Genomic DNA, 26,080 nt, shown 5'->3' on the forward strand with positions numbered 1-26,080 from the left:
ACAATAACAAACAATCACAACAAGTCAATTTTCTATCTATATTTCAGTTTGATATAAACATTGAACAGTTATCCATCTAATAATTGGAAGCCAAAAAAAATAATGTCATGTGCCAGTACTGCCACTACAAGAAACAGCTTTTTCCTATAAAATTTTGGCCGGTATTACAGGGCGAAATCGCAAAACGAAAAAAAATTTTTTATTAAAGGAATGCACCCAAGGTCGTCGCACAAGGATCAAACATGGCCGACTTTTAGGCGCGCATTATTTAAACCATCTTTATAGCTTACATCTGGTCTATTACAGAAACAGTATACAACAAGAAGTTAACACTTAATTTTTTTCAATTAATAATTGATTAAATATTCTGAAAAATTGACAAAGTTATCAGACAGTTTAATATAAATAGTTGTAATAAAGTGAAACAAAAGTTACTCGAATAATATAATTTTTTCTTTTTCAATATAAAAATAAAATAGTCGAATACAATTTTTTATCTGACAACAAAATATATTTTTCTGGCTTTAGTAGGCTTTTGCCTGTCGCATACTATAAATAAGTGAATAAAATAACTCAATCAAAAGGTTTTTTAAAAATGGACAATTTTCCGAATACATTAAGAAGCTTGTTAAACTTTTTTTTTAATTTTTTCTCGTTGTCTTTCTGACAGTATCCTTTTTTCTTATTCAACTCGTAATTCGCAGTCTAAACTAATATTTATTTTTTTTAAGCTTTCTACTTTCTAGTTTAAACTCGAAATTTCGTGGTGATAAAGACAATGTTGATTTTGAAGCATGAAATTAAATTTGATAACTCCTTCATTATTTTTTTTTTATTATTTCTGCTTGTAATTCATCAGCAAGAATTGATACTATATGATCCTTATCCAAGTTTACTAGTGGCAATTCAATCTGCTGCTCATCACTTGGTAAACATTTGGTATTATTAGACTTTGGTAACTTGAATAAACTCTTTTTATTTATCTATGATTACATCAAGCAATGGTCTGGAAAAAGATTCACCTAAGTTTGTTGTTGACAACTGCTTTAGTGATTCACATGAACTCTAATTAACATCATGTTCTAAAAAAAAAATAACTATTAATATTTTTTTATCAAGACAACTTTAATATAAGTTAAAATTCAATGTTTATTCTTACTCACGGCACTTGTATTTTGGTGAATTTTACTTAAAAAATCTATCAAAACATCACCAAACAAAAGTGGTACTGCATTTGGTTTTAATTTTTTTTGAGCCATCCTGACGATGTTGTTCATATTGAGATTCATTATGTTGGATCTTTATAAATATATCTGTAAATATCAATATTTTTTAACTAGTAAACTAATAATTTTGATCAGGAAAAAGAAAATCATCCCTGGCAGAACTGGCGTGATCGCTTTTGTCGCCAAAGCCAGAGCAAAACCAGAGCAAAGCCAGAGATAATAAATACAAAATATTAACGATATCAAACGTGAATTTGGGCTTTATATAGATATATTATTTAAATTAAATTATTATTTGACTTATATTTAGCAATAATATTGATGTAGAGAGATGAATATAAGGAAAACAAGTAATGTAAAAGTTGACAGATTTTGACATTTTGAGGTTGACTTGAATCGGCTACCCGGGAAAAACGGTTTGTATACAACCATATACAATCATATACAACCATATATGATTGTATACAAACTCATACAGTTGTATATCGCCATTTTCTGTATACAAATTTATAAAGTTGTATACAGTTGTATATAACCATATATGGAATTTATAGATCAAATTCAAGAATGGTTGTATACAAACATAGATAGTTGTATACAAACATAGATAATTGTATACAAGTTTATATACCGTGACTTCCAAAAATTTATTAATATCATAAAAAAAAAAAATTTATAATTATTTAAACAATTTAATTTTTTTGTTTATATATTTGATGATTTATTTGACCGAAAAAATTACACCATAAATACTTGTCTTTACCGGGACTTGAACACGGTATCTTCTAGTTGAAACTCCAGAGCTTTACTTACCTAACCACGGCAGCTACAATTGAAAATTAGGAAAATTTGTTCTACTTAAATATTCATTATAATCATAGCAATCCAAGGATCAACTAACACTCGGCCGATATATGCATTTCATTTGTTTCGTATACCCCGGAATGTATTGTCATAATTTATGAAAAAAATTTTTTATCCCTGAAATTTTCGTTTCGTAAAAAAAATAAGTAGCTGTTACATATAATTAAAAAAACACCCTTCCAATATTAAATACATAATAGCGGTTCTTAATATATTTTTATATACATGGAAAGAATGAAAAAAAATCAGTCTTAGTGACCCGAATAAAAATCGATGAATGGCAAGTCATAGGTTGGTCAGTCTTCAATGTGCTACTGAGTTGTAAAATTGTATATAATTTTTAAAATGTCCATATATGTTTGTATATAACCATATATAATTGTATACAAGATAAATAAAGTAAGCTACCAAGTTGTATAGTTGTATATGATTTTATAAATTTATATATAAACATATATAAATATATGCAGTTGTATATGTCCATTAGACTGTGTCGATAAAAAAAAATTTTTTTTTTTTTTCAAAGTTACCCCCTATATCGCTTCTTTGGGAGCTCAAAAGTACCAGCTCGAAAATTTTTTGGAACTTGCTAACCGCATATTTAGTTTTCCCATTTTGAATAACATAACAGCATGTTCAATCTCTTACTTGTCAAATTTATAGCTTAGGTTGTAAGTATTTTTTCTGAAAGATTATGAAAAATACATAAAATTAAGTTGAGATTAAGAAAATTCACAAAAAAATTATACAATGAAATTCATAAAATCAAGCTTTTTACTTTTGTTTCTCATTGAGATGAATAACTCACTCATTTTTCAACTTAAAATTATCAAATATGGCTTATTTTATAGGTTTTTAAGAGATCTTTTTGTTTGTCACTAGCTATAAATACGATTTTTATACTGTAATAATTTTTAAGTTTATAATTAAAAAAAAAATCTGTAGAATTGATGAAAAAAAACGAAATCCATCTGAATAGTGAATGATTAATTCAAATTACATCCAGGGGGGCATTCCTTTAAGGCTGAATGTAAATCCCAAAGTAGGACGACTCTTTGGGTGCAAAAGGGCACCCTTATAACCATAGTTAAAAAAAATAATAAGCGCCCCCTAATGTTTAAAATTTTTATACTTTACTGCCGCGTCTTTAAAAGTATGAGTGTATTTACACACACTAATCTACTTCAGCAGATTTTGATGAAATGAATGCCCCCCTGGATGTAATTTGAATTAATCATTCACTATTCAGATGGATTTCGTTTTTTTTCATCAATTCTACAGATTTTTTTTTTAATTATAAACTTAAAAATTATTACAGTATAAAAATCGTATTTATAGCTAGTGACAAACAAAAAGATCTCTTAAAAACCTATAAAATAAGCCATATTTGATAATTTTAAGTTGAAAAATGAGTGAGTTATTCATCTCAATGAGAAAACAAAAGTAAAAAAAGCTTGATTTTTATGAATTTCATTGTATAATTTTTTTTTTTTTGTGAATTTTCACTTAATCTCAACTTAATTTTATGTATTTTTTCATAATCTTTCAGAAAAATATACTTACAACCTCGTAGCTATAAAATTTGACAAGTAAATAAGATTTGATTGAACATGCTGTTATTTTCCTATGTTATTCAAATGGGAAAACTAAATATGCGGTTAGCAAGTTCCAAAAAATTTTTTTTCGAGCTCAAATTTTTTTTGGGTACTTTTGAGCTCCCAAAGAAGCGATATAGGGGGTAACTTTGAAAAAAAAAAAAATTTTTTTTTTATCGACACAGTCTAATGTCCATATATGTTTGTATATAACCATATATGATTGTATACAAGATTAATAAACTAAGCTACCAAGTTGTATGGTTGTATATGGTTGTATATAGTTGTACATAGTTGTATATGATTGTATATAGTTGTATATGGTTGTATATAGTTGTATATGGTTGTATATAGTTGTATATGGTTGTATATGGTTGTATATGATTGTATATAGTTGTACATAGTTGTATATGATTGTATATAGTTGTATATGGTTGTATATAGTTGTATATAGTTGTATATGGTTGTATATGGTTGTATATAGTTGTATATAGTTGTATATGGTTGTATATAGTTGTATATAGTTGTATATAGTTGTATATGGTTGTATATGGTTGTATACAAACAGTTCATACCTCATATACAAGTTTATATAGTTGTATAAACTTATATACAACTGTATATGGTTGTATACAAAGTCACTAAAATAATTAACTTTCCATATACATCTATATACGATTGTATATGTTTGTATATGATTGTATATGGTTGTATATGGTTGTATATGGTTGTATATGGTTGTATATGGTTGTATACAAACCGTTTTTCCCGGGTAAACACAAAAATCCCTAGAGTGAAGCAATAGTAGATCCAGACCTTTTCCAGAGTAAAGCCAGACTTGTAAAAAAGACATTTATTTATAACAATAGCACTAACTATTAATAAACAGGCAAGATTACGATATCCGAGACACCCCTTTTTTTTGTTGGTTTCTTATAGGAAATTTTCTCAGGATTACGGGAAAAATACGGAAAAAATTCCTACGAATGCGCAAAGTGGTTAAAAATCGAGTTGAAATATCAAAAAACGGCTATTTATCGGTTATATATCGTTGAGTTATTAAAATAACAATTATTTCTAGAATCTAGTAACGGCGTTTAATAGAACTCGTCAAGTCGAAGAAAAAAGTCTCAATAAAAATTTCGATATCTCGAAAAGTTTTCGAGCCGCGATAATTTAAAAAATTCGATATATCGGGTTTTTTGATTTTTTTTAAATTTCAATAATAGAATTCAATAGAACTCGTCGAGGAAAAAAAAAAGCCCATATGAAAATTTCGATATCTCGAATAGTTTTTGGATTATTGACTAAGTAAAATGTTTTGGCTTGTAAAAATATATAGGTATTGTTTGTTTATCTATAATTAAGACTAAGGAAAGGTGTAGCTAAGTAAAAAATATAGCTAAGTTAAATATTTAGCTGAGGAAAAGATGTAGCTAAGGAAAAGATGTAGCTAAGGAAAAGATGTAGCTAAGGAAAAGATGTAGCTAAGTAAAAAATATAGCTAAATAAAAAATATAGCTGAGTAAAAAATATAGCTAAGGAAAAGATGTAGCTAAGGAAAAGATGTAGCTAAGGAAAAGATGTAGCTAAGGAAAAGATGTAGCTAAGGAAAAGATGTAGCTAAGTAAAAAATATAGCTAAATAAAAAATATAGCTGAGTAAAAAATATAGCTAAGTAAAATTATGTAGATATTGTGTGTTTGGCTATAATTGTGACTGAGTAAAGAATATAGCTAAGGAAAAGATGTAGCTAAGGAAAAGATGTGGCTAAGGAAAAGATATAGCTAAGTAAAATATTTAGCTAAGTAAAAAATATAGCTAAGTAAAATTTTTAGCTACGTAAAACATTTAGCTAAGTAAAAAATATAGCTACGTAAAATTATGTAGATATTGTGTGTTTGGCTATAATTGTGACTAAGTGAAAAATATAGCTAAGTAAAATATTTAGCTAAGTAAAAAATATAGCGTGTCTTCAAATTTTCATTATTTTTTTCAAAAAAACACATATTCGTGCTTAAGGTTGATTCCCAGTCGCATCACCGAACCAATATTTATGCCACGAAGGGCCCGTATATCAATAACGCTATTTTTTATTCCCGTGTCCTAAAATTTTTTGTGGCGCCACTGATGAAAAAAACAAATTCTTTAGTAGTATGTGTGTCGTGGCTACACACTAGCGAGCAAAGATTACATCGTACACTGAAGCCATGCTTGTGTTCATGTCTGTGTGCTGCGCTTCTCGCGAAGTTTTTGAATTTCAAAGTTATTTATTTTTTAAACGCAGAAGACGAAATACTAAAAATTTATATCAAAAAATTTGTCTTTTCTTTACAAGCCAGATAGAAATTTAACGTTTTCTGTTGCGTTTTGAAAAAGTTATTAATAAAAATATGATGTACCGCCTATACCTTGCGTGTTAAAGTTGTCAACTTTGACAGTAAATATCTCAAAAAAACCGAACAAAAAAAAATCGAAAAAAATTGACAGTGTAGATAATTATTTCATTTAAACGTAAGATAAAAAAAAAAAAATCTGTTGCGATTTCAGATTTCCAGAATCAACCTTAACAATAAGTGACAATCAGTAATTAAAAGTTTTTTTTATCTTTAAAATTTTTTTATTTAAAAATATCGCTGGCTCGAAAACTATTCGAGATATCGAAGTTTTTATATAGGCTTTTTTTTTCTCCTCGACGAGTTCTATCGAATTCCATTATTGAAATTTAAAAAAATCAAGAAAATCGATATATCGAAATTTTTAAATTATCGGGGCTTGAAAACTTTTCGAGATATCGAAATTTTTATTCGGACTTTTTTCTTCAACTCGACGAGTTTTATCAAATGCCGTTACTAGATTCTAGAAATAATTATTATTTTACAAAGTATATTTACATAATCGATAAATAGCCGTATTTTTAATATTAAACTCAATTTTTAACCATTTTGCGCATTCGTAGGAATTTTTTCCGTATTTTTCCCGTAATCCTGAGAAAATTTCCTATAAGAAACCAACAAAAAAAAGGGGTGTCTCGGATATCGTAATATCCCCAATAAACAATATTAAATTAATAAATTTTAATGATTTTTAGAGACTTTTTTATTATTATAATTAATTTTTCGCTTGAAAAAAAAAAAAAACACATCAATCTCTAGCAATACAAAAGCCAGAGGAAAGCCAGAGTAAAGCCAGAGTAAAACCAGACAAAAGCCAGAGCAAAGCCAGAGTAAAGCCAGACTTGTAAAAAAGACATTTATTTATAACAATAGCACTAACTATTAATGAACAATATCAAATTAATAAATTTTAATGATATTTAGAGACTTTTTTATTATTATAATTAATTTTTCGCGTGAAAAAAAAAAAAAAACTAATCAATCTCTGGAAATACAAAAGCCAGAGGAAAGCCAGACTTGTAAAAAAGACATTTATTTATAACAATAGCACTAACAATAAAAAAGTCTCTAAAAGTCATTAAAATTCATTAATTTAATATTGTTTATTAATAGTTTGTGCTATCGTTATTAATAAATGTCTTTTTTACAAGTCTGGCTTTACTTTGGAAAAGGTCTGGATTTACTATTGCTTTACGCTAGGGATTTTTGTGTTTAGCCGATTCAAGTCAACCTCAAAACGTCAAAATCTGTCAACTTTTACATTACTTGTTATACTTATATTTATCTCTTTACATCAATATTATTGCTAAAAATAAGTTCAATAATAATTTAATTTAAAGAATATATCCATATAAAGCCCAAATTTACGTTTAATATCGTTAATATTCTGTTTTTATTATCTCTGGCTTTGCTCTGGTTTTGCTCTGGCTTTGGCGACAAAAGCGATATCGTTTTCTTCTGGCTTAGCTCTCACCATTTCCGCCAGGGATGTGAAGAAATAATCTTACCTCACATAACGTTGAGCTTGGTTTTATTTGGCTCACACCAGCACCAGTAGATCATTTTCGACGATGATCTGAATCTCTGGGGGAAGCAACCGATCGCACAACGTTGACGTACAATATTTATTCAATAAATAAATGATTAAGGTTGTATGTAAATCGCATGATCGGGCGACTTTTTGGGTCCACAAGGGTGCTTATAAACTCATATTAAAAAAAAAAAATTATAGCGCCCTCTCATGCCTAAAATCTTTTCACTTTACTGATGCGTCATAAGTAGTGTGAGTGTTGCCGGCTTATATTTACAGACACTAATACTACTCCAGCGATAAACATGCAGGGGGAAGTTCCAAAACCGTAGATTTCTTCTAAGAGAAGGATAGAAGAAAAGATGGAAGATTGAGCCAGAAGAGATAGAGAGAAGGATAGAGCTAGAAGAATTAAAGGTACGGTCTCCAAGGAGCGTCTGCGCCGGCTGTCCGACTGTCGCGTTCGGGCGTTCTGATGAAGCGCTTTGGAACGCTCATAGCCAAGTGGTCTCCAAGGCGCGCTCACAACTTCCAAACAGTCGAGCAGCTGTATGATGAATATACTTTTGTTTTAAATAAAAATATAAATATCATAGATAATAGAGAAAAATTAATTTTGATAATAGCTGATAAAGTTACTTAAGAATATTGTAGGAGAAAATGACAGAAAAATTAAAATGAAATGAAAACCTGTTAGCAATTTGCATACAATAAAAAATGAGAGATATTTCTAAATATTAATAAATGGTAAGTGATAAAAAATTTCATCGATTTTTCTGCCTTAATATACATCAGTTTGACTATTTTTTAAATTAAATTAAAAAAAAACTATGATAAACATAAAAACATTAGTATACTGCACTAACACTTTACCAGCTAAACACATACAGTTAAAGAACTTATATATATGTGCGTGACTGCCCAGCGTCTACAGAAGCCTGACCCGACTTTGGTCAGTCGAGCGTTCAGACACGACTTCTGATTGCAGCGCTCCGAGCGCGAACGCGCCTTGGAGACCAATAACATAAAACTTGTATTCTCGGGACGAGCGTCTCTGAACGCGACAGTCGGACAGTCGACGCAGACGCTCCTTGGAGACCGTACCTTAAACCGAACGGTGGTATTGGAACGTACCCCAAATTTTCAATGTAATTCAGCCGGCTGAAACCCGTAAATTTCAAAAGTAATTAGCCAATATCTTTGAAACGGTGTTGAGGAAATGAATAATTTTTTTTTCATAACTTTTGGAATTCTACAAAGTACAAATCTGTGGAAAAAAATCAAAATTTAAATTAAGAGTTTTAAAAATACAAGCGCAAACGTACCTATACTCCCTATGCTTGCGTGTTAAAGTTGCCAACTTTGACACTAATTATCTGGATTTTCGCGAAGAGGAAAATTACGAAAAAATTCCACCAAATAGATAATTATTTCATTTAAACATTAAAAAAAAAAAATCGAAAATTAAATTCAGGGAAATCCATTTACATACAACCTTAAATTTTGATGTTGAAATTTTTTTGACATGCCATACACTGTTTGTTTACATTGTGTGGTGAACATTAGGAGTGGGGAATAGCATCAAACATGGCTGACCGCACATGCGCACTGAGTCATGCGACGACCTAATCCCAGCACCCGTATTCAGAGGATGTTCTCATTAGGGCGTTTTTTTTCCGATGGTGGCGTTTGTGAAGCCTTTCTATATGAAATCTATATAAAAAAAATTTTGTCAAGCGCCATCAGCGGAAAAAAAAGCCCTAATGAGAACAATTTTGCCCCGTGAATACGGGTGCAGCCGTCTATTAATCTACAGCAGTCCAATTCACAGGGCATTACAATTTAGGGCTTTTTTTCACCACTCACAGCGCTTGTGAAGCTTTTGTATGTAAAATCCACTGAAATATAATAAAACTGCACCCGTATTCACAGGGCATTACAATTTAGGGCTTGTTTCATCCACCGGTGGCGCTTGTGGAGCTTTTATATGTAAAATCTATATAAGCACAGTGAAATATAATAAAACTGGAAGGTGAACTCCTATGCCTAGCCAATGCACGGAGTGTCGCTAGAGATAGCAATATATTGGATGGCTTTCCCTCTCACTCACGCATGCGCACATTAAATCTTGTACAGTCAACGTCAAAACAAACTAGTACTACACGATATAAAAGTTACATTATATTTCAGCACCCGTATTCAGAGGAGGATGTTCTCATTAGGGCGTTTTTTTTCCGATGGTGGCGTTTGTGGAGCTTTTCTATGTAAAATTTATATAAAAAAAATTTTGTCAAGCGCCATCAGCGGAAAAACAAAGCCCTAATGAGAACAATTTTGCCCCGTGAATACGGGTGCAGTACAGTCTCAACCAACTTTAGTTGACGTGACTGTACCGACAAGGACAAAAGCCCATCCATTGAATCTCTCTCTGTGACGATGTCACAATGTAAAAAAAAATAATAAATTTGTAAATGACGAGTTCGGGTGACTGACGCCAGAGGGCTACGCACCGTTTGGCTTTTTCACAGCCGCCCAGTATACACGCTTTGCTTAACCGGGAGCGTGTAGCAAGGAAAAGTTGGCTATTTTTTGCACAGATTAAATGCTCTGGTTTTAGCTCTTTGCCAACTGGAAACGGTGGCATGTACAGAGACCCCCAGAGCGGCAAATCGTGGTATGCCCAGTGGTAAGCCCGCTTACCCCCACGATATTGTTCTGAAGTGTGTGTATGAGAGAGAATGTGGTAGTACTAGCAACGGACTACAATTAGACCAGGTGGTAGTACCGGCAACGGACTACTTAGCGGCAGTACCGGCAACGGACTGCCTACAATTAATTGCGATTACCACTGGGAACGGGGTATGAGTAATTAAGGAAAAAGAGTTAGCTAGACCAGAAGTGAGATCCAGGGCGCGTACACCGCGGCGACTCACAAAACCACGAAACCACGGGATCTTGGGCGCGTACATCGCGGAGATTCACGATATCAAGAAACCACGAAACTACGAGTAAAGTCAAGTAAAATTTGATATAATTGAATGTTGTAATTGGATAATTGAATATTATAATTTGATAATTAAATTGGGTAATTGAGATAATTGAATAATATAATTGAATAATTGAAATTGTAAAGTTGTCTAATTTAACGTGCTGGACGAGTTATTTTTCGTCAACGAAGATTTTGAGTAATTGTTTGTCACTAATAAACACTGTAATTTTAATTGATTTGCATTATTTTATTAATTGGAGAACCCTGAACCACCTACCAGAACTGAGCCGGCAACAAGTTTTAACATTTTGGTAATTGAACCTATTGTGAATATTATAAAGTATCACGAATTCACGAAAGGTTCATTACATCTCTCGGCGACGCTAAGTTCGGCTTCCAGTTTTATTATATTTCAGTGGTAAAATCTATATAAAAAAAATTTTTACAAGCGCCATCAGCGGCAAAAAAAAGCCCTAAATTGTAAAAAATTTGCCCCGTGAATTGGGGTGCGTTCCGTGGCTATCCAGTCCGTACGAACTTCAAAATGGCGACGAAAAAAATGAAAATTCTAATAATGTTAAAAGTTACTATGATACATCACTATAGCCAAAGAGAAGGCCAGAGATTTATAAAAACTTAAAATATTAAGTATTACTATTTTTTTCAGGTTTAAGTTGACAGAGTTTCTATTTAATTATTTCAAATCCGTCGAATAAATTGGCTAACGTCAAATTTGATCAGATTATTTTCAAATGAAAAAAATCAGGTCTACCACAACAAAGGATCAAAATATTTCCAAACTCCGCCATTTTGAAGTTCGTACGGACTGGATAGCCACGGAACGCACCCTTGGACTGCAGACCTTGACCACCACATACCGAAGTATCGAACGCTCCCTTGTAGCCATATTTACAAAAACATCTACAAAAAATTTTATTCTGGAATTTTTTAAATTTCCAATAAATTTTTCATTGTTATAAATATTTTTGAAAAATCTATCATTTCTGTTCATAGATATCTTATATTAGTTTATCCATTGTATCATTTTTTTGTCATTCAATAACTAAAAACGAAAATATCATGGGCGTTGTTCACAATTCAAATGAATTGACCTCCGAAAAAAAAAATATACGATTACCACAACAATTCAACTGATTACTTCACAGTACAATTTATTAAACTCTATAGTATATACTTGATAAAAAAAAAAAAAAAATTAAATTTGATAACTTGTGGGTCATCGTTATTATTTTTTATCATTATTACCAAGGTTTTAATACAAGCTCAGTGCTCTATCATTTTGAACATTAATAACTCTAAAAAACTTTCAGTCTTACAAAAAAAATCAACACTTGTTCTACAGATAATATAAAAAAATATTTCTATTTTTTTTTTTTAGTTGCACATAATATCTCAAAATGCGTTTAGTAATTTGCGATAAAGTAGATTACGTATCTGAGTGGTCAGCTAAATACGTGATGAAAAAAATCCTGGACTTCAAACCCAACGAAAATAAATTTTTCGTTCTTGGTCTTCCAACTGGTAACTCTTAACTTTTAAAATAAATACATAAGAATTAATATATATTTATTCATTTATTGCAGGAGGAACACCTCTCGGAATGTACAAAAAACTAATTGAGTATTATAACGCTGGAAAGGTATCTTTCAAGTACGTCAAAACATTCAACATGGATGAATACGTAGATCTTCCGAGGGATCATCCAGAATCATACCATTACTACATGTATAATAATTTTTTTAAGCACATTGACATTGATCCTCAGAATGTTCATATCTTGGATGGAAACGCACCTGACCTCAACAAAGAATGTGAAGAATATGAAAAAAAAATCAGTGAAGCTGATGGAATTGAGCTATTTGTTGGAGGTATGACAATTTCGATGCTCTCCAAAAGGTGTAGATATGTTTTAATTCCTTTCAGTAGGATCGAAGATTGATCATTTTTTTCAAAAACGTCAAAAAGATTTTTTTTTTTCCTAACCTTTGTTTATCCTAGGGATCGGTCCAGATGGACATATTGCATTTAATGAGCCCGGTTCATCACTTGCCTCTAGAACTCGTGTTAAAACCCTAGCTCAGGATACACTTGAAGCAAACGCAAGATTCTTCAACAATGACATCGATAAAGTACCTAAACAGGCATTGACCGTTGGTGTGGGTACTGTTATGGATGCCAAAGAAGTTATGATATTGATAACTGGATCACACAAAGCATTTGCTCTCTATAAAGCTGTTGAAGAAGGCATCAACCATATGTGGACTGTCTCTGCATTTCAACAGCATCCAAAAACTTTATTTATTTGTGATGAAGATGCAACACTCGAGTTACGTGTTAAAACTGTTAAATATTTCAAGGTGAGACAATCAAATATTAGTTTCAAGAATCATCTTATCAATTAAGTATTGGTTTCAATTTTTTAGTTAATTACTTTTAAATATATATTATCAGGCACTTAGTGAGGTGCACATGAAACTCATCGAAGATGATCACTCAATATCACGTCGTAGTGTAATTGAATAATAGTAAGTTACAATTTAAATATTAAACCATGAATATCGCTTTATCAACTAATTATTGATTAACTGGTTCTTTTTTGTTTTATTTTATTTTTATAGAGACTGTTCATCTCCATCAATCTCGAAAGATTTTACATGAAATAAATTTTATCAACTTCAACTATTTTACAATTTTCATCTTCTTCATTAAAAACGACTTATTTACAGGCTGACTTCATCTTTTTAACAGTTGAAAACTCAGTGCAATTTTTTGAAGATATTTTCATATGAATACTAAGATGTTAACTACTTTTGCGTAATATAATTTTTTTTTATGCGAACTTTGGTACGTTTATTGACGAAAAATTCACAATATCTGTTGGTGAAAAATAAACATGTGTTTTCATAAAAAAAATTTAATTTAATTTCGTTTTAATAGTAAAAAAATATTATCAATAGTATTATTATAATACGATGCCGATAGTAAAATAGACAAGACTACGATTTCCATGGCGTCAAAATTTTATGACTGATTTCGAAAGGTCGTTTTGAGATACATTTTTTATTCAACAGTCGATATCTCGAAAACTATTTATGATATTCTATTTTTATTTAGATCATAATATTCCTCGAGAAAAAAATTATCTTAAAAAAGCCTTTCTTATATCAGCGATAAAATTTTGTGGACACGAAAATCATAGGATTGCCGTAAAATATTAAATATTAGTCAGTTGTTAAAATTAACAATGACATTATTATAAAATAGGAATCACTCTGGCTCAGTTTGTACAATTTTGTTTTCTTGTAGTGCTTCAGCTGGACTTAAAGAACCATATTTATTTGCAAGATTGAGTATTTTCCGAAGATCATCATTTTCTTTTTGCAATCTTGAGTGATTTTCTTTGTATTTCAAATCACTTTCTTCATCAAGCGTTGCTGCTACCCTCATAACTGCAGCCATTTCGTCAATTTTTTCCGCTTGACTCGTAATAATCTACAGAAAAAATAAAAATTTAGCAACCAAAACAGACTATGAAGAGATTTAATCAAAAAAAAATAGATAATATAGTACTAACATTCGCTAATTTTAAATTGTAAAGCGACGAAAAATCCGTTTTACAGTCCTTGATCAACGTTGAAGTTTGTATTCTGTATTTTGACATTATTAGTTCTAAAGCAATTTGATGATCCTCCAAGGCATTTTTAAGTTCTTTATTTTCGGCTTGTATTTCTCGTAAGTGTCGTGTTTCTTGTTGAATGCCAGCAATCAGCTGTGTGTGGGGTCTCTGCTTAGCCTCGGTATTTAAAACATCGATTTCTTCTTGATATTCTTTCATGTTATCAATTTGACTACATACTGATTGAATTTCTGTTATCAAATGATCAGCAGCGTTTTCGTGATCAGATATTTTACCAACAAGTTTTTTTGCGTCACAAATTATTTGGTGAAATGTTAGAGACATCTGTTAATCACACATAATTTATTATGAATTATTATTTCAATTATTAGGTTAGGCAACTTACTTTTTTTTTAGGAGGGTCCTTTCCTGCAATCAAGCAGTTTTAGTGTAAAACTACAATTTGACATGGAGATTGGAGTTTAATGAAGAGGGTAATCTCTGACGTCACACTGTCAATTGGTATGCAGCACCCGACCCGTATTCACCAGTGTTGGGTAGGTAAGATACCTTGGTATCTTACATGTGTAAGATACCATGTAAGATACTGTATCTTACATCATCGGTTTCATACATCGAGGTATCTTACATTGCGTTCCCAGCGCCTTCTACGAATAAAAGTGGAACCTTCGTGCTACAATTTTTTTTATGCGATAAATACATGTAATTCATTTATTAAATAAATAAAAATTCCAAAAACAAGCAGTAGCTAAGAAAAAGATGTAGCTAAGGAATTAATGTTGCTTAAAAAAGAATTTCTCTGGCAACTGTAATTCCTTAGATTTTTATTTATTTAAAAAATTAGTTATTTAAAATTAAAGCAACATTAATTCCTTAAAATATAATTTTTTGGCAACATTAATTTCTTAGCTACATCTTTTTCTTAGCTACTGCTTTTCCTTAGACATTTTAATTTATTTAATAAATGAAATTACATGCATTTTATTTTTTAAATAAATAAAAATCCCAAGGAAAAATAGTAGCTAAGGAAAATAGACTAAGAATTACAGTTGCCAAATTCTTTTTTAAGCAACATTAATTCCTTAGCTACATCTTTCCCTTAGCTACTGCTTTTTCTTGGACATTTCCATCTTTTAAAAATAAAATGACATGTATATTATTTATTTAATAAATAGAAAATGTCCGAGGAAAAGCAGTAGCTAAGGAAAGGATGGAGCTAAGAAATTAATGTTGCCAAAAAATCATGTTTCAAGCAACATTAATTCCTTAAAACTGGTTTTCCTTGATATTATATATATTTATATAACAAATAAATTACATGTACCAATATATATCGAGCAATAAGAACTAATTGTCGAGTCGACAGTCAATAAGAATGTTCAAAATGGCGTCAGAGGTATCTTACACTTTCTTACAGTATCTTACAGTATCTTACTGTAAGTGTATGAAACCTCAAAAATCGACCATTTACCCATCACTGGTATTCACAGCCAGTGTTGCCAGACTCGGTAGCCATCTTTCCACTAAAAATGTTATGAAAAACCACTAGATTGAGCTACTTACCCACTAAACTTTTAAAAACTTCAAAATTTACTCGAAAAAGCAAAAAAAAAAAAAAAAGGAAATGAATTGTAACTTTTTCTTAAATTTCATTATTATTTTACAGATATACTGCGTTTTATACATCTATATATTTTCAAATATTGTTAGTAATTTTATAGATTTTATAAATAAATAGTCTTGACCTTTTTTCTTATAAATAAAATATTAATATTCATTTTATAAATATGTATATAATCGTAAACAATATTAAAAATAATATTTTTATGCTTTAAATAAAGTCTTGACCTTCTTCTTCTTCTTTGTATTGTTCTTTGACACCATCTGAACCAATCAGAAGTTTAGAATCAAACAACTTAAAAATCTAACCAATGAAATCTACCCACTAAAAAACCAACAAAAAAAAAAATTTCCCACTAAAAAAGCCACTAAACAAAAACTGCCCACTAAATCTGAAAAAAACCACTAAATTTAGTGGGAAAACCACTAATCTGGCAACACTGTTCACAGCAGTCCAATTCACAGCCCACAGCAGTCCAATTCACAGAGCATTACAATTTAGGGCTTTTTTCCTCCACCGGCGGCGCTTGTAAAGCTTTTGTATATGTAAAATCTATATAAAAAAAAATTTACAAGCGCCATCAGCGGCAAAAAAAAGCCCTAAATTGTAAAAAATTTGCCCTGTGAATCGGACTGCAGGGCATTACAATTTAGCTCTTTTCTTCCACTGGCAACGCTTATGGAGCTTTTGTATGTGAAATTTGAATACATGGAGGTGAATATTCACCTCCATGTCTATATAAAAAAAATTTTACAAGCGCCATCACCGGCAAAAAAAAGCCCTAAATTGTAAAAAATTTGCCCTGGAATTGGACTGCGGGTGCCGCTTGTAAAAGTTTTTTTAAGCAGTCTCTCCACGCTATAGAAATCTCATGCAAGTTCTTGCAGCAAGATCTTGCACGAAAAAATGGAACATGTCCCATTAGCTGCGATAGTCTTGCAAGGCTTTTAAAGGCTTATTTCCACCAAAATTCTAGTAATTATCTAGTGATGAAAGATCTTGCAAGCATTTCTGATGATTTCTGAAGCGTGGAAACACTGCTCTATTGGCTGCGATAGTCTTGCAAGACTTTTTCAAGCGGTGTCACCACGCTATAGAAATGCTTGCAAGATCTTACACCATCACTAGATAATGACTAGAATTTTTGTGAAAATTAGCTTTAAAAACTCTTGCAAAACTATCGCAGCCATGGGTGCATTCTTTTAATAAAAAATTTTTTTTCGCTCTGCAATAGTACCGAAAAATAGCTCGGAACAGAAACAACGACAAAAATGATAAAATTCTCTATGTAACATCCTAGACTTTACTAATGTCTAGTACGACCTATGTGACACTAAAAAACAAGTACCACAAGGCAATTTTCTATTTATTTCAGTTTGATATAACTGTCATTCAGGTTATTCTTCCAATAATTGAAACCGAAAAAAGAATAATGTCATGTGCCAGTACTGCCACTACAAGAAAGAGCTCTTTTTCCTATAAAATTTCAGTCAGTATTACAGGGCGAAATCTAGTATGACTGCGACAGAGAGATTGTCTGCACCGTAATGAATCCAAACAAAATCATACCCTAAGTGCAATATAGTAGTATTAAATATATGATTTGCCCTGTGAATTGGACTGCTGCAGTCAAGAAGACTAGAAATACAGGAGGACTCACTCCCTATCTCGCCTGTATATGAAAACCGTATCGCTATGTGGTTGCCGCATAATTGAGGGGCGCTAGTAGTACCCCGGTAACGTGCGCGATCTGTATCGCTTTTTTTTGCAATGCGCATAATACGAACATACTCTGGCAAACATTAAATAGAGCATTGGGTGCATTCCTTTAATAAAAGTTTTTTTTTCGCTCTGCAATTTCGCCCTGTAATACCGACCAAAATTTTATAGGAAAATGCTATTTCTGGTAGTGGCAGTACTGGTGCATGACATTATTTTTTTAAGCTTCCAATTATTGGGAGAATTACCTAAATGACTGTTCAATTGTTATATCAAACTGAAATAAATAGAATATAGACTTGTTGTACTTGCTTGTTATTGTCACATAGGTCGTACTAGACATTAGTAAAGTCTGGGATATTGCATGGAGAATTTTATCACTTTTGTCGTTGTTTCTGTTTCTAGCTACTTGTCGGTATTACAGGGCAAAATTGCAGAGCGAAAGAAAATTTTTTTTTAAAGGAATGCACCCATTATACAGCTTTCAGGATTTTTATAAAAATTACTGATTAATTTAAAGAAATTAAGCAAAGAAATCAATGGAAAGTATAATTTATTTTTTCTTGGCTACGTCCTTTCCTTAGCTATATTCGCCATAATTAATAAATTGACAAGCTATTGGCAAATGTATCTAAGAGAAGGAGGTAGCTAAATAAATTAATAAGTAGTCCTCATTAATTCTTAATTAATGAAGAATAACTTAATGCCAATAGCTTTTTAATTTATTAATTATGGGCCATTAATTGCTAGGAAAAGGATGCAGCCAAATAAAATATTTTATAATCTATATTGATTCCACAACGATTTGGCACAAGAATTTTAGTTTAATATATGAATTATACTGCTGAGAAATTAATTTAAAGTGCAAATTAATTTATTTGCTTACATTCTTTTCTCTTATTTACAATGTTTACATTTACTTGCTTACAATTTTTTTTTTTTATAAAATTATAATAATAAGGCTGGATTAGATTTTTAATAAATTTCGATCGTATAAATTTGTTAAGTTTTATATGTAAAAGAACGAATAAATATTATATGAATTTTTTGGTTTATTTATAAATTAAAGTAATTGTTCAAGTTTAATTTATCAGTCAAAAAAATATGGACTATATTTTTTTTTGTTTTTTTAAATTTTAGTATTTTAAATCTTCCATTTATAAAGTTGAAAGAAATTGTTTAAATATTAAATAGCCTAGTCATTTTGCTCACTTGTCATGTCAAATAATTTTTAATGAATTTTTTAAATGTAAAAATCCTGAGAGCTGTATAATGCTCTATTTAGTTTTTGTCAGAGTATGTTTGTATTGTGCGCATTGTAAAAAAAAGCGATACAAGCCGCGCACGTTACTAGCGCCCGTCAATTATGCGGCGACCACATAGCGATACGGTTTTTTGAGGCAAGTTTGTCCTCCTGCACCCGTATTCACGAGGCAAAATTGTTCTCATTAGGGCTTTTTTTTTCCGCTGATGGCGCTTGACAAAATTTTTTTTATATAGATTTCACATAGAAAAGCTCCACAAACGCCACCATCGGAAAAAAAACGCCCTAATGAGAACATCCTCTGAATACGGGTGCTGTATTTCTAGTCTTTTTGGCCGTCGAGCTGGGGTTCACATCGATGTATATATACGACATTCACATGGCAAATTTTTTACAATTTAGGGCTTTTTTTTGCCGGTGATGGCGCTTGTAAAATTTTTTTTTTATAGATTTCACATACAAGAACTCCACAAGCACCGCCAGTGGAGGAAAAAGCCCTAAATTGTAATGCCCTGTGAATTGGACTGCTGATATCGCATAGCAGTGATGGGTAAATGGTCAATTTTTGAGGTTTCATACACTTACAGTAAGATACCTCTGACGCCATTTTGAACATTCTTACTGACTGTCGACTCGACAATTAGTTCTTATTGCTCGATATATATTGGTACATGTAATTTATTTGTTATATAAATATATATAATATCAAGGAAAACCAGTTTGAAGGAATTAATGTTGCAAAAAAATTATGTTTCAAGCAACATTAATTCCTTAGCTCCATCCTTTCCTTAGCTACTGCTTTTCCTCGGACATTTTCTATTTATTAAATAAATAATATACATGTCATTTTATTTTTGAAAGATGGAAATGTCCAAGAAAAAGCAGTAGCTAAGGGAAAGATGTAGCTAAGGAATTAATGTTGCCAAAAAATTATGTTTTAAGGAATTAATGTTGCTTTAATTTTAAATAACTAATTTTTTAAATAAATAAAAATCCCAAGGAAAAATAGTAGCTAAGGAAAAGATGGAGCTAAGGAATTACAGTTGCCAAAGAAATTCTTTTTTAAGCAACATTAATTCCTTAGCTACTGCTTGTTTTTGGAATTTTTATTTATTTAATAAATAAATGACATGTATTTATCGAATAAAAAAAAAATTGTAGCACGAAGGTTCCACGTTTATTCGTAGAAGGCGCTGGGAACGCAATGTAAGATACCTCGATGTATGAAACCGATGATGTAAGATACGGTATCTTACATGGTATCTTACACATGTAAGATACCAAGGTATCTTACCTACCCAACACTGTCGCATCGAAATATCGTCCTCGATATCGGGTCCTCTGATATATCGACTGATATCGCACATCTCTAGCTGCCATGATGACGGTTACTTTGCAGTGAGTGAAACAGCGTAAAATTATTTGTTGTAGATATTTATAATAACCCAATAAGTACTATTGTTAAAAGTGTTGTGGTAGACAATATAAACTAATAACTCTATAATAATGGTAAGTTTATCTCAAGTAAATACTACTTTGTTCATGAATAATTCTAGAAAATATTGTTTTACATTGTCTTCAATTTAATTCTTTTCGATCGAATATATTTATTCTGAAATTAATCAAAACTTTAATATTAATCATTAGTATTTAAAATTGATTTTCCGTTGTTTAGAATTTCCGCCTTAAATTATTTCATTGTCATGCGACTCGCTATCTTTAAAAGTCAAAAACTTGAGGTTATGAATGAGCATCAGAGATACTATCAATATGTTCATTTGTTTATTAAATTCCTATCTTCTAACACATTCAAATTTTTAATTTTTACTTTACAGTTTCGCAATCAGTACGACAGCGACGTAACGGTCTGGAGTCCACAAGGACGATTGCATCAAGTAGAATATGCAATGGAAGCTGTTAAATTAGGTTCGGCAACAGTGGGTCTTAAGAACAAAGATTATGCTGTTTTGATTGCGTTGAAACGAGCATCATCTGAGTTGTCTGCTTATCAAAAGAAAATTATTCCAATTGATAAGCACATGGGTATCAGTATTGCTGGTCTCACTGCTGATGCCAGAATGCTGAGGTAAGTAGCTATTTGGCACGTCAAATTAATGTGAATTTAACATATTCAGAAAATTAATGAAGATCTTTTAATTTTCAGTCGTTATATGAGAACAGAATGCTTAAATTATAAATATTCTCATGATGATACACTTCCAGTTGGTCGTCTTATTACCAACTTGGGTAATAAAATGCAAACATGCACTCAAAGATACGATAGACGTCCATATGGAGTTGGTCTTCTTGTTGCTGGTTATGATGTTAATATTATTTTTTGTTTTATTCAAAGAAAACCAATATTTATGATTATTTAATATGAAAAATTGATAAATATATTTATTTTAGGATCAAGGTCCACACGTCTTTCAAACTTGTCCATCAGCGAACTACTTTGATTGCAAGGCCATGGCTATTGGCTCCCGTTCACAAGGTGCCAGAACTTATCTTGAAAAACACTTGAATGAATTTCTTGGTAGTTCACTTGATGAACTTGTCAAACATGGTTTGAGAGCTCTCAGAGATACTCTTCCAAATGAAGTTGATCTTTCAGTCAAGGTAGTAACCAAACACCTTTAAGATAAAATCAATCATCTTAGAAAACAATAATCGAAAGTAATTTTTTTGTATCATTTGTAGAATGTTTCAATCGGAATCGTTGGATCGGATCAAGAGTTTGATATTCTTGATGAAGATAAGACAGCAAAATACTTATCAGAAATTGAAGGCGATGAAAAACGTGGATCAAATCGCGGTGTTGAAGCTACGCCGGGTGATCAGTCACCTTTGGATCCACCAAGCGATGCTCCAGCTGATCCAAGAGTCTCAGTTGCTATGGATACTGAATGATTTCTTTTAAAGATCAATTCTATTAAAAGACGTGTTTTGTTTAATGATAATAAAAGTAAATATCTTTTTTATTTTGCTTTGTATTTGAAATAAATAAATCTGCTTACATAACTATCAAAAGGTTTGTAGTTGAATTAAATCAACTGTAAACAACAGAAATTGAGTTACAGATTTTGATAAAACAAACAAAAAAATTATCTATGATGTGTTTTCAATTTGACTAGGGATTTATAAAACTAGTTGAGTATATTTTCTTTAGATTTATTTCTTCGTTCTTTCAGAATATTTGATAGAAAAAATTCACCAGCTTTGTATGATGATCTGACCAAAGGACCACTTGCAGTATAAACAAATCCAAGTTTAGCACCAATTACTTCCCAGTATTTAAATTTTTCTGGTTTGACATACTCGATTACTTTGAGATGTCTTTTAGTTGGTTGCATGTATTGTCCAAGAGTAACTGCATCGACTCCAGATAATCTAAGATCTTTCATTGTTCGTTCAACTTCATCGTCGGTTTCACCAAGACCAAGCATTATTGACGATTTTGTTATAAGATCTGGGTTTATTTCTTTTGCACTCGTTAGAACTTTCAACGATTGACTGGATTTCAAAAACAAAATTAGCATTATTTAAATTTTATTTTCTTCCTTTATTGAAGTTATAAATTTCTTATACTTTTTGCTATATAAATATTTTTGAGGTGAAATACTAAACTTACTTGTAATGTGCTCGACGATCTCTAACAAAAGGCGTTAATCTTTCAACCGTTTCGATATTATGAGCAAAAACGTCTAATTTCGAATCAACAATAGTTTTTATGCACTCATATTTTCCTGAAAAATCTGGAACAAGGGCTTCTACTAGAATGTTACTCCTGGAAATTGTATGAATATACATATATATTAATAAGTTTTGTTGAGTTGAAATGAGTGTTTCAAAAGAAGTTGAAAAAATTTCACCTTTTTTTCAACTCACGAATTGTTTCGGCAATATGTTTAGCTCCCCCATCAGGTAAATCTAAATATAAGTTGAATTGAATGAATATTCGTAACTAAGTCATTAATGTTGATAGGAAAAAAATATATACCATCCCGATCGACAGATGTAAGAACAATGTAATCAAGCTCCCAATCTGTGATTGCTTTTGCTGTGTTAACTGGTTCTGCTGAATCTAACGGTGATAGTGTACGAGATGTTTTAACTGAACAAAATCTACAGCCTCTGGTACATGTGTCTCCCATTAACTGCGAAATTTCCAATTTGTAATAATTCTTTCTTCGTATAGATTGAAACTTTTACAATGACAAAAATTGTTATAATTACCATTATTGTAGCTGTAGCAGTACCGTGTTCACCACCTCCCCAACATTCACCAATGTTAGGACATCTTGCTTCTTCACAAACAGTCGCTAGTTTTGATCCCCTTAGTTGATCTTTTATCTTAGCATAGCTTTTACCCATTGGAATTTCTGTTTTTAACCAAGGTGGTAATCGCAATCTTGTTTTCTCACCCTTATCTAGCTTTAATTTTCCATCGTATCCTGATACCCTATTAGACAAGAATTCATCCAGCTGAGGACCATTTTTAAGCTTCTCTGCAAATGGCACGTCGTCAGTTATTTTAGAGTATTGCTTATTCACCTTTTAATTAATTAGAAATTAAAACATCAAGCTTTAGTTGATTTTCAAAGATGTTTGGTTAACTTACCGAGAAAAAATGAGGTAATGATTCAAAACGCTTGGTCTGCATCCATCGAAACATGATCGAATATAGATGAGGAGTTATGATAAATGTCAATAATGAATACAAGTTTTTTAATGAACAGCTGGGTTTAATTAAGATCAAACCAGATCAAACCAAACCACTGGGGTAAGTTCAGCCCCACGACCAGGGATGGGCATGTTGAAAACATAGTTTTAAACATCCTTAGTTTTATCCATTTGTATAAAACATCTCTCTCTAGCGGTGAAACTTGGAACTATCATCAAAAGAAACCAAAATGGATAACATAATCTCGAAAAAGAGCTCAGGAATTGATGTGAAATATTTAGGACAAGCAGTAGCTGAGAAAAAGATGTAGCTAAGTACCCGTATTCACAGGGCAAATAATTATGATATGATTATACCCACTCTAATATAAAAGCTCCACAAGCGCCACTGGTGGATGAAAAAAGCCTTAAATTGTAATGCCCTGTGAATACGGGTGCAGCATTGTCAAAGTTATAAAGGCTTGTGGCCACTAGCATAGTTTTTCGACCAAGTTCTATGCCATAGCGATATGGCAGAATAGTTCACATATGACGGCTATAGGGTGGCGTTTTAATCGTTTTTTGAAATTGTTTCAGCTGTACCAACTTGCTTAGAAAAACATAAAAAATAAATAAAAATATAACCTTTCTTATTTGTTGACAATTTGATATTTTGACAGTCAATCATTATACATATGTACTATACATGTGTAAATATAAACAAACAAATTTATTAATAACGCTAACCATTGTTGTTGTATTTTTTTAATGATGGCTGTATCCAAAAAAACTAGTGTGAAGTTAGCGGTTCTATGCTGAAAATGCTGCGTGCAGCATTTTTTCAACATAGTCCTCAGTGGCCATTTTCTAGTAAATTTTTAGTGAGATATAGTGACACAAGTTCTATGCCATAGTCCATTTATTACCAGAAACATCTAGATTATTCCCAGTTATCACTGAAAAAGTCAGTTGTTTCTGGTAATAAATGGACTATGGCATAGAACTTGGTCGAAAAACTATACTAGTGGCCACACGCCTTTAGGAGAAGGTTTAAGCGGTGTCTCCACGCTATAGAAATGCTTGCAAGATCTTTCATCACTAGATAATTACTAGAATTTTGGTGGAAATCAGCCTTTAAAAGCATTGCAAGACTATCGGAGCCAATGGGACATGTTCCATTTTTTCGTGCAAGAACTTGCATGAGATTTGTATAGCGTGGAGACACCACTTTAGGATCCCAAGGTGGGCATAAGTTCTCTATAAGTCCATTTACATTTTTTATTTTTTTATCTGAGTATTCGTTTTGGTTGTCTTTAAACGACCACCGATTATTAAAGCCTTTAACTACCCTCCAGATCCGTGAGGGATCACTATTTTTACTCAAACCATCTACAAACTTTACGAAGTTCTCTTTTTTAATCTTCTTAAGGCCATTTGTGGCTTTACGGTGGAAAAAATATCCCGCCAATATCCCGCCATATCCCGCCAATATCCCGTAATTGACCCATTGGCGGGTTATGTATCCCGGCAATATCCCGCAACAACATATTGGCGGGTTATAAATCTCGCCACAAAATTTTGGCGGGTTATTTATCCCGCCGACATCCCGCCACAAAATATTGTCAGATTATGTATCCCGCCAACAACCCGCCAATATGCCATCACAAAACACTCTGAAAACACTGGTATATGTATACCCTGGTAGAAATATTTATCTGCCATTACTCCCGCTTTCTCCGCATTACGTTGAAATTACTCCGGCATGAGATTGATGGCAAAGAAATGACTCCGGCATTAAATTGATGGTGGAGAAATTACTTTGTCATGAGATTGATGGCGGAGAAATTACTCCGGCATGGGATCGATGGTGGAGAAAATAGTATAATTATTTTTAATAAATTATCCATTTGACTATTTTTTAGCAGACAAATCAGGAGTATTTTTATCGGTTGAACATTTTCATGATATGTGTTCGTTTGGTTCATGGAAAACCACATACAAACTCCCTCGCACCTACTCCCCCTGGTGAAAATATTTCTCCGCGATTTCTCTTGAATTTCTTCGCGATTACTCCAAATTTCTCCCAAATCGACCCATGCGGAGAAAGGAGTGGAAAAATTTTCTCCTCGTCGTTGATTTCGGAAGAATTTCCCTGCGGTAAAATTATTTTTTTCACATGTTTCTCCGCGTGTGTTTCTTTTCGCGGAGAAATATTTCCGAATGTTTCCTTACCCAAGTTGATTCGGAGAAACGAAAGAAAAATTTCTCCTCTTCGTTGATTTTAGAAAAAATTTCTCAGCAGTAAAATTATTTTTTCACACGGTTGGAGAAATGGCGGACGAATCTCTCCACCCTTTCTCCAACTTTCTCCACCATTTGTTCAATTTTTTTCCAACTTTTTCAATTTTCAATTATTTAAAAAAAGAATGACTAATTATTAATTGTTACATAACGCAAAGCATAATGATGTTTATTTTTTCTGAAAAAAATGAAAATTCGAAGACACTTTTTTTCAAAAAAGTTGATATACCTGAGGTACTTGGTCTACAAAACTC

General features: G+C 31.7%; 4 protein-coding genes and 1 long non-coding RNA gene across 10 annotated transcripts; 2 read left to right on the forward strand and 3 right to left on the reverse strand.

The window, feature by feature from the left end:
• Positions 1-224: 224 nt before the first annotated feature.
• LOC122851913 lies at positions 225-8,010 on the reverse strand. Of its 2 annotated transcripts, none has more exons than XR_006373757.1 (3): positions 7,590-8,010; positions 1,160-1,313; positions 225-1,082 (listed from the first exon to the last, which is right to left on the reverse strand). It is a non-coding gene; the product is annotated as an uncharacterized LOC122851913 (long non-coding RNA). The 2 variants fall into 2 exon arrangements; XR_006373756.1 differs by having other exon boundaries at positions 227-1,082; positions 1,164-1,313.
• Positions 8,011-8,162: 152 nt separating this feature from the next.
• On the forward strand, positions 8,163-13,372 carry LOC122851911 (glucosamine-6-phosphate isomerase-like). 5 transcript variants are annotated; one of them, XM_044151418.1, is made up of 6 exons: positions 8,163-8,359; positions 12,001-12,143; positions 12,206-12,490; positions 12,621-12,979; positions 13,074-13,147; positions 13,241-13,372. In XM_044151418.1, the coding sequence occupies exons 2-5, from the start codon at positions 12,020-12,022 to the stop codon at positions 13,143-13,145; spliced, it is 840 nt and encodes a 279-aa protein (XP_044007353.1). In that variant the 5' UTR covers positions 8,163-8,359; positions 12,001-12,019; the 3' UTR covers positions 13,146-13,147; positions 13,241-13,372. The 5 variants fall into 5 exon arrangements, 4 of the variants coding, with proteins under 4 accessions (XP_044007353.1, XP_044007351.1, XP_044007352.1 ...); XM_044151417.1 differs by lacking the exon at positions 8,163-8,359 and adding an exon at positions 11,490-11,871; XM_044151420.1 differs by lacking the exon at positions 8,163-8,359 and adding an exon at positions 11,490-11,766.
• Positions 13,373-13,645: 273 nt separating this feature from the next.
• Positions 13,646-14,770, reverse strand: LOC122851912 (FGFR1 oncogene partner 2 homolog). Its single transcript, XM_044151421.1, has 3 exons — positions 14,645-14,770; positions 14,197-14,583; positions 13,646-14,114 (listed from the first exon to the last, which is right to left on the reverse strand). The coding sequence occupies exons 2-3, from the start codon at positions 14,581-14,583 to the stop codon at positions 13,890-13,892; spliced, it is 612 nt and encodes a 203-aa protein (XP_044007356.1). The 5' UTR covers positions 14,645-14,770; the 3' UTR covers positions 13,646-13,889.
• A 5,439-nt stretch (positions 14,771-20,209) lies between these two features.
• On the forward strand, positions 20,210-21,970 carry LOC122851916 (proteasome subunit alpha type-1). The gene is made up of 5 exons (XM_044151423.1): positions 20,210-20,372; positions 20,699-20,949; positions 21,028-21,187; positions 21,273-21,482; positions 21,564-21,970. The coding sequence occupies exons 1-5, from the start codon at positions 20,370-20,372 to the stop codon at positions 21,771-21,773; spliced, it is 834 nt and encodes a 277-aa protein (XP_044007358.1). The 5' UTR covers positions 20,210-20,369; the 3' UTR covers positions 21,774-21,970.
• Positions 21,966-23,862, reverse strand: LOC122851915 (lipoyl synthase, mitochondrial). The gene is made up of 6 exons (XM_044151422.1): positions 23,485-23,862; positions 23,100-23,417; positions 22,864-23,020; positions 22,736-22,793; positions 22,495-22,650; positions 21,966-22,376 (listed from the first exon to the last, which is right to left on the reverse strand). Exons 1-6 carry the CDS (start codon positions 23,536-23,538, stop codon positions 22,010-22,012), a joined length of 1,110 nt encoding a protein of 369 aa, XP_044007357.1. The 5' UTR covers positions 23,539-23,862; the 3' UTR covers positions 21,966-22,009.
• Between the last annotated feature and the right edge of the window lie 2,218 nt (positions 23,863-26,080).

Source organism: Aphidius gifuensis, linkage group LG3 (assembly GCF_014905175.1).
Source record: "Aphidius gifuensis isolate YNYX2018 linkage group LG3, ASM1490517v1, whole genome shotgun sequence".
Classification (NCBI taxonomy): Eukaryota; Metazoa; Arthropoda; class Insecta; order Hymenoptera; family Braconidae; genus Aphidius; species Aphidius gifuensis.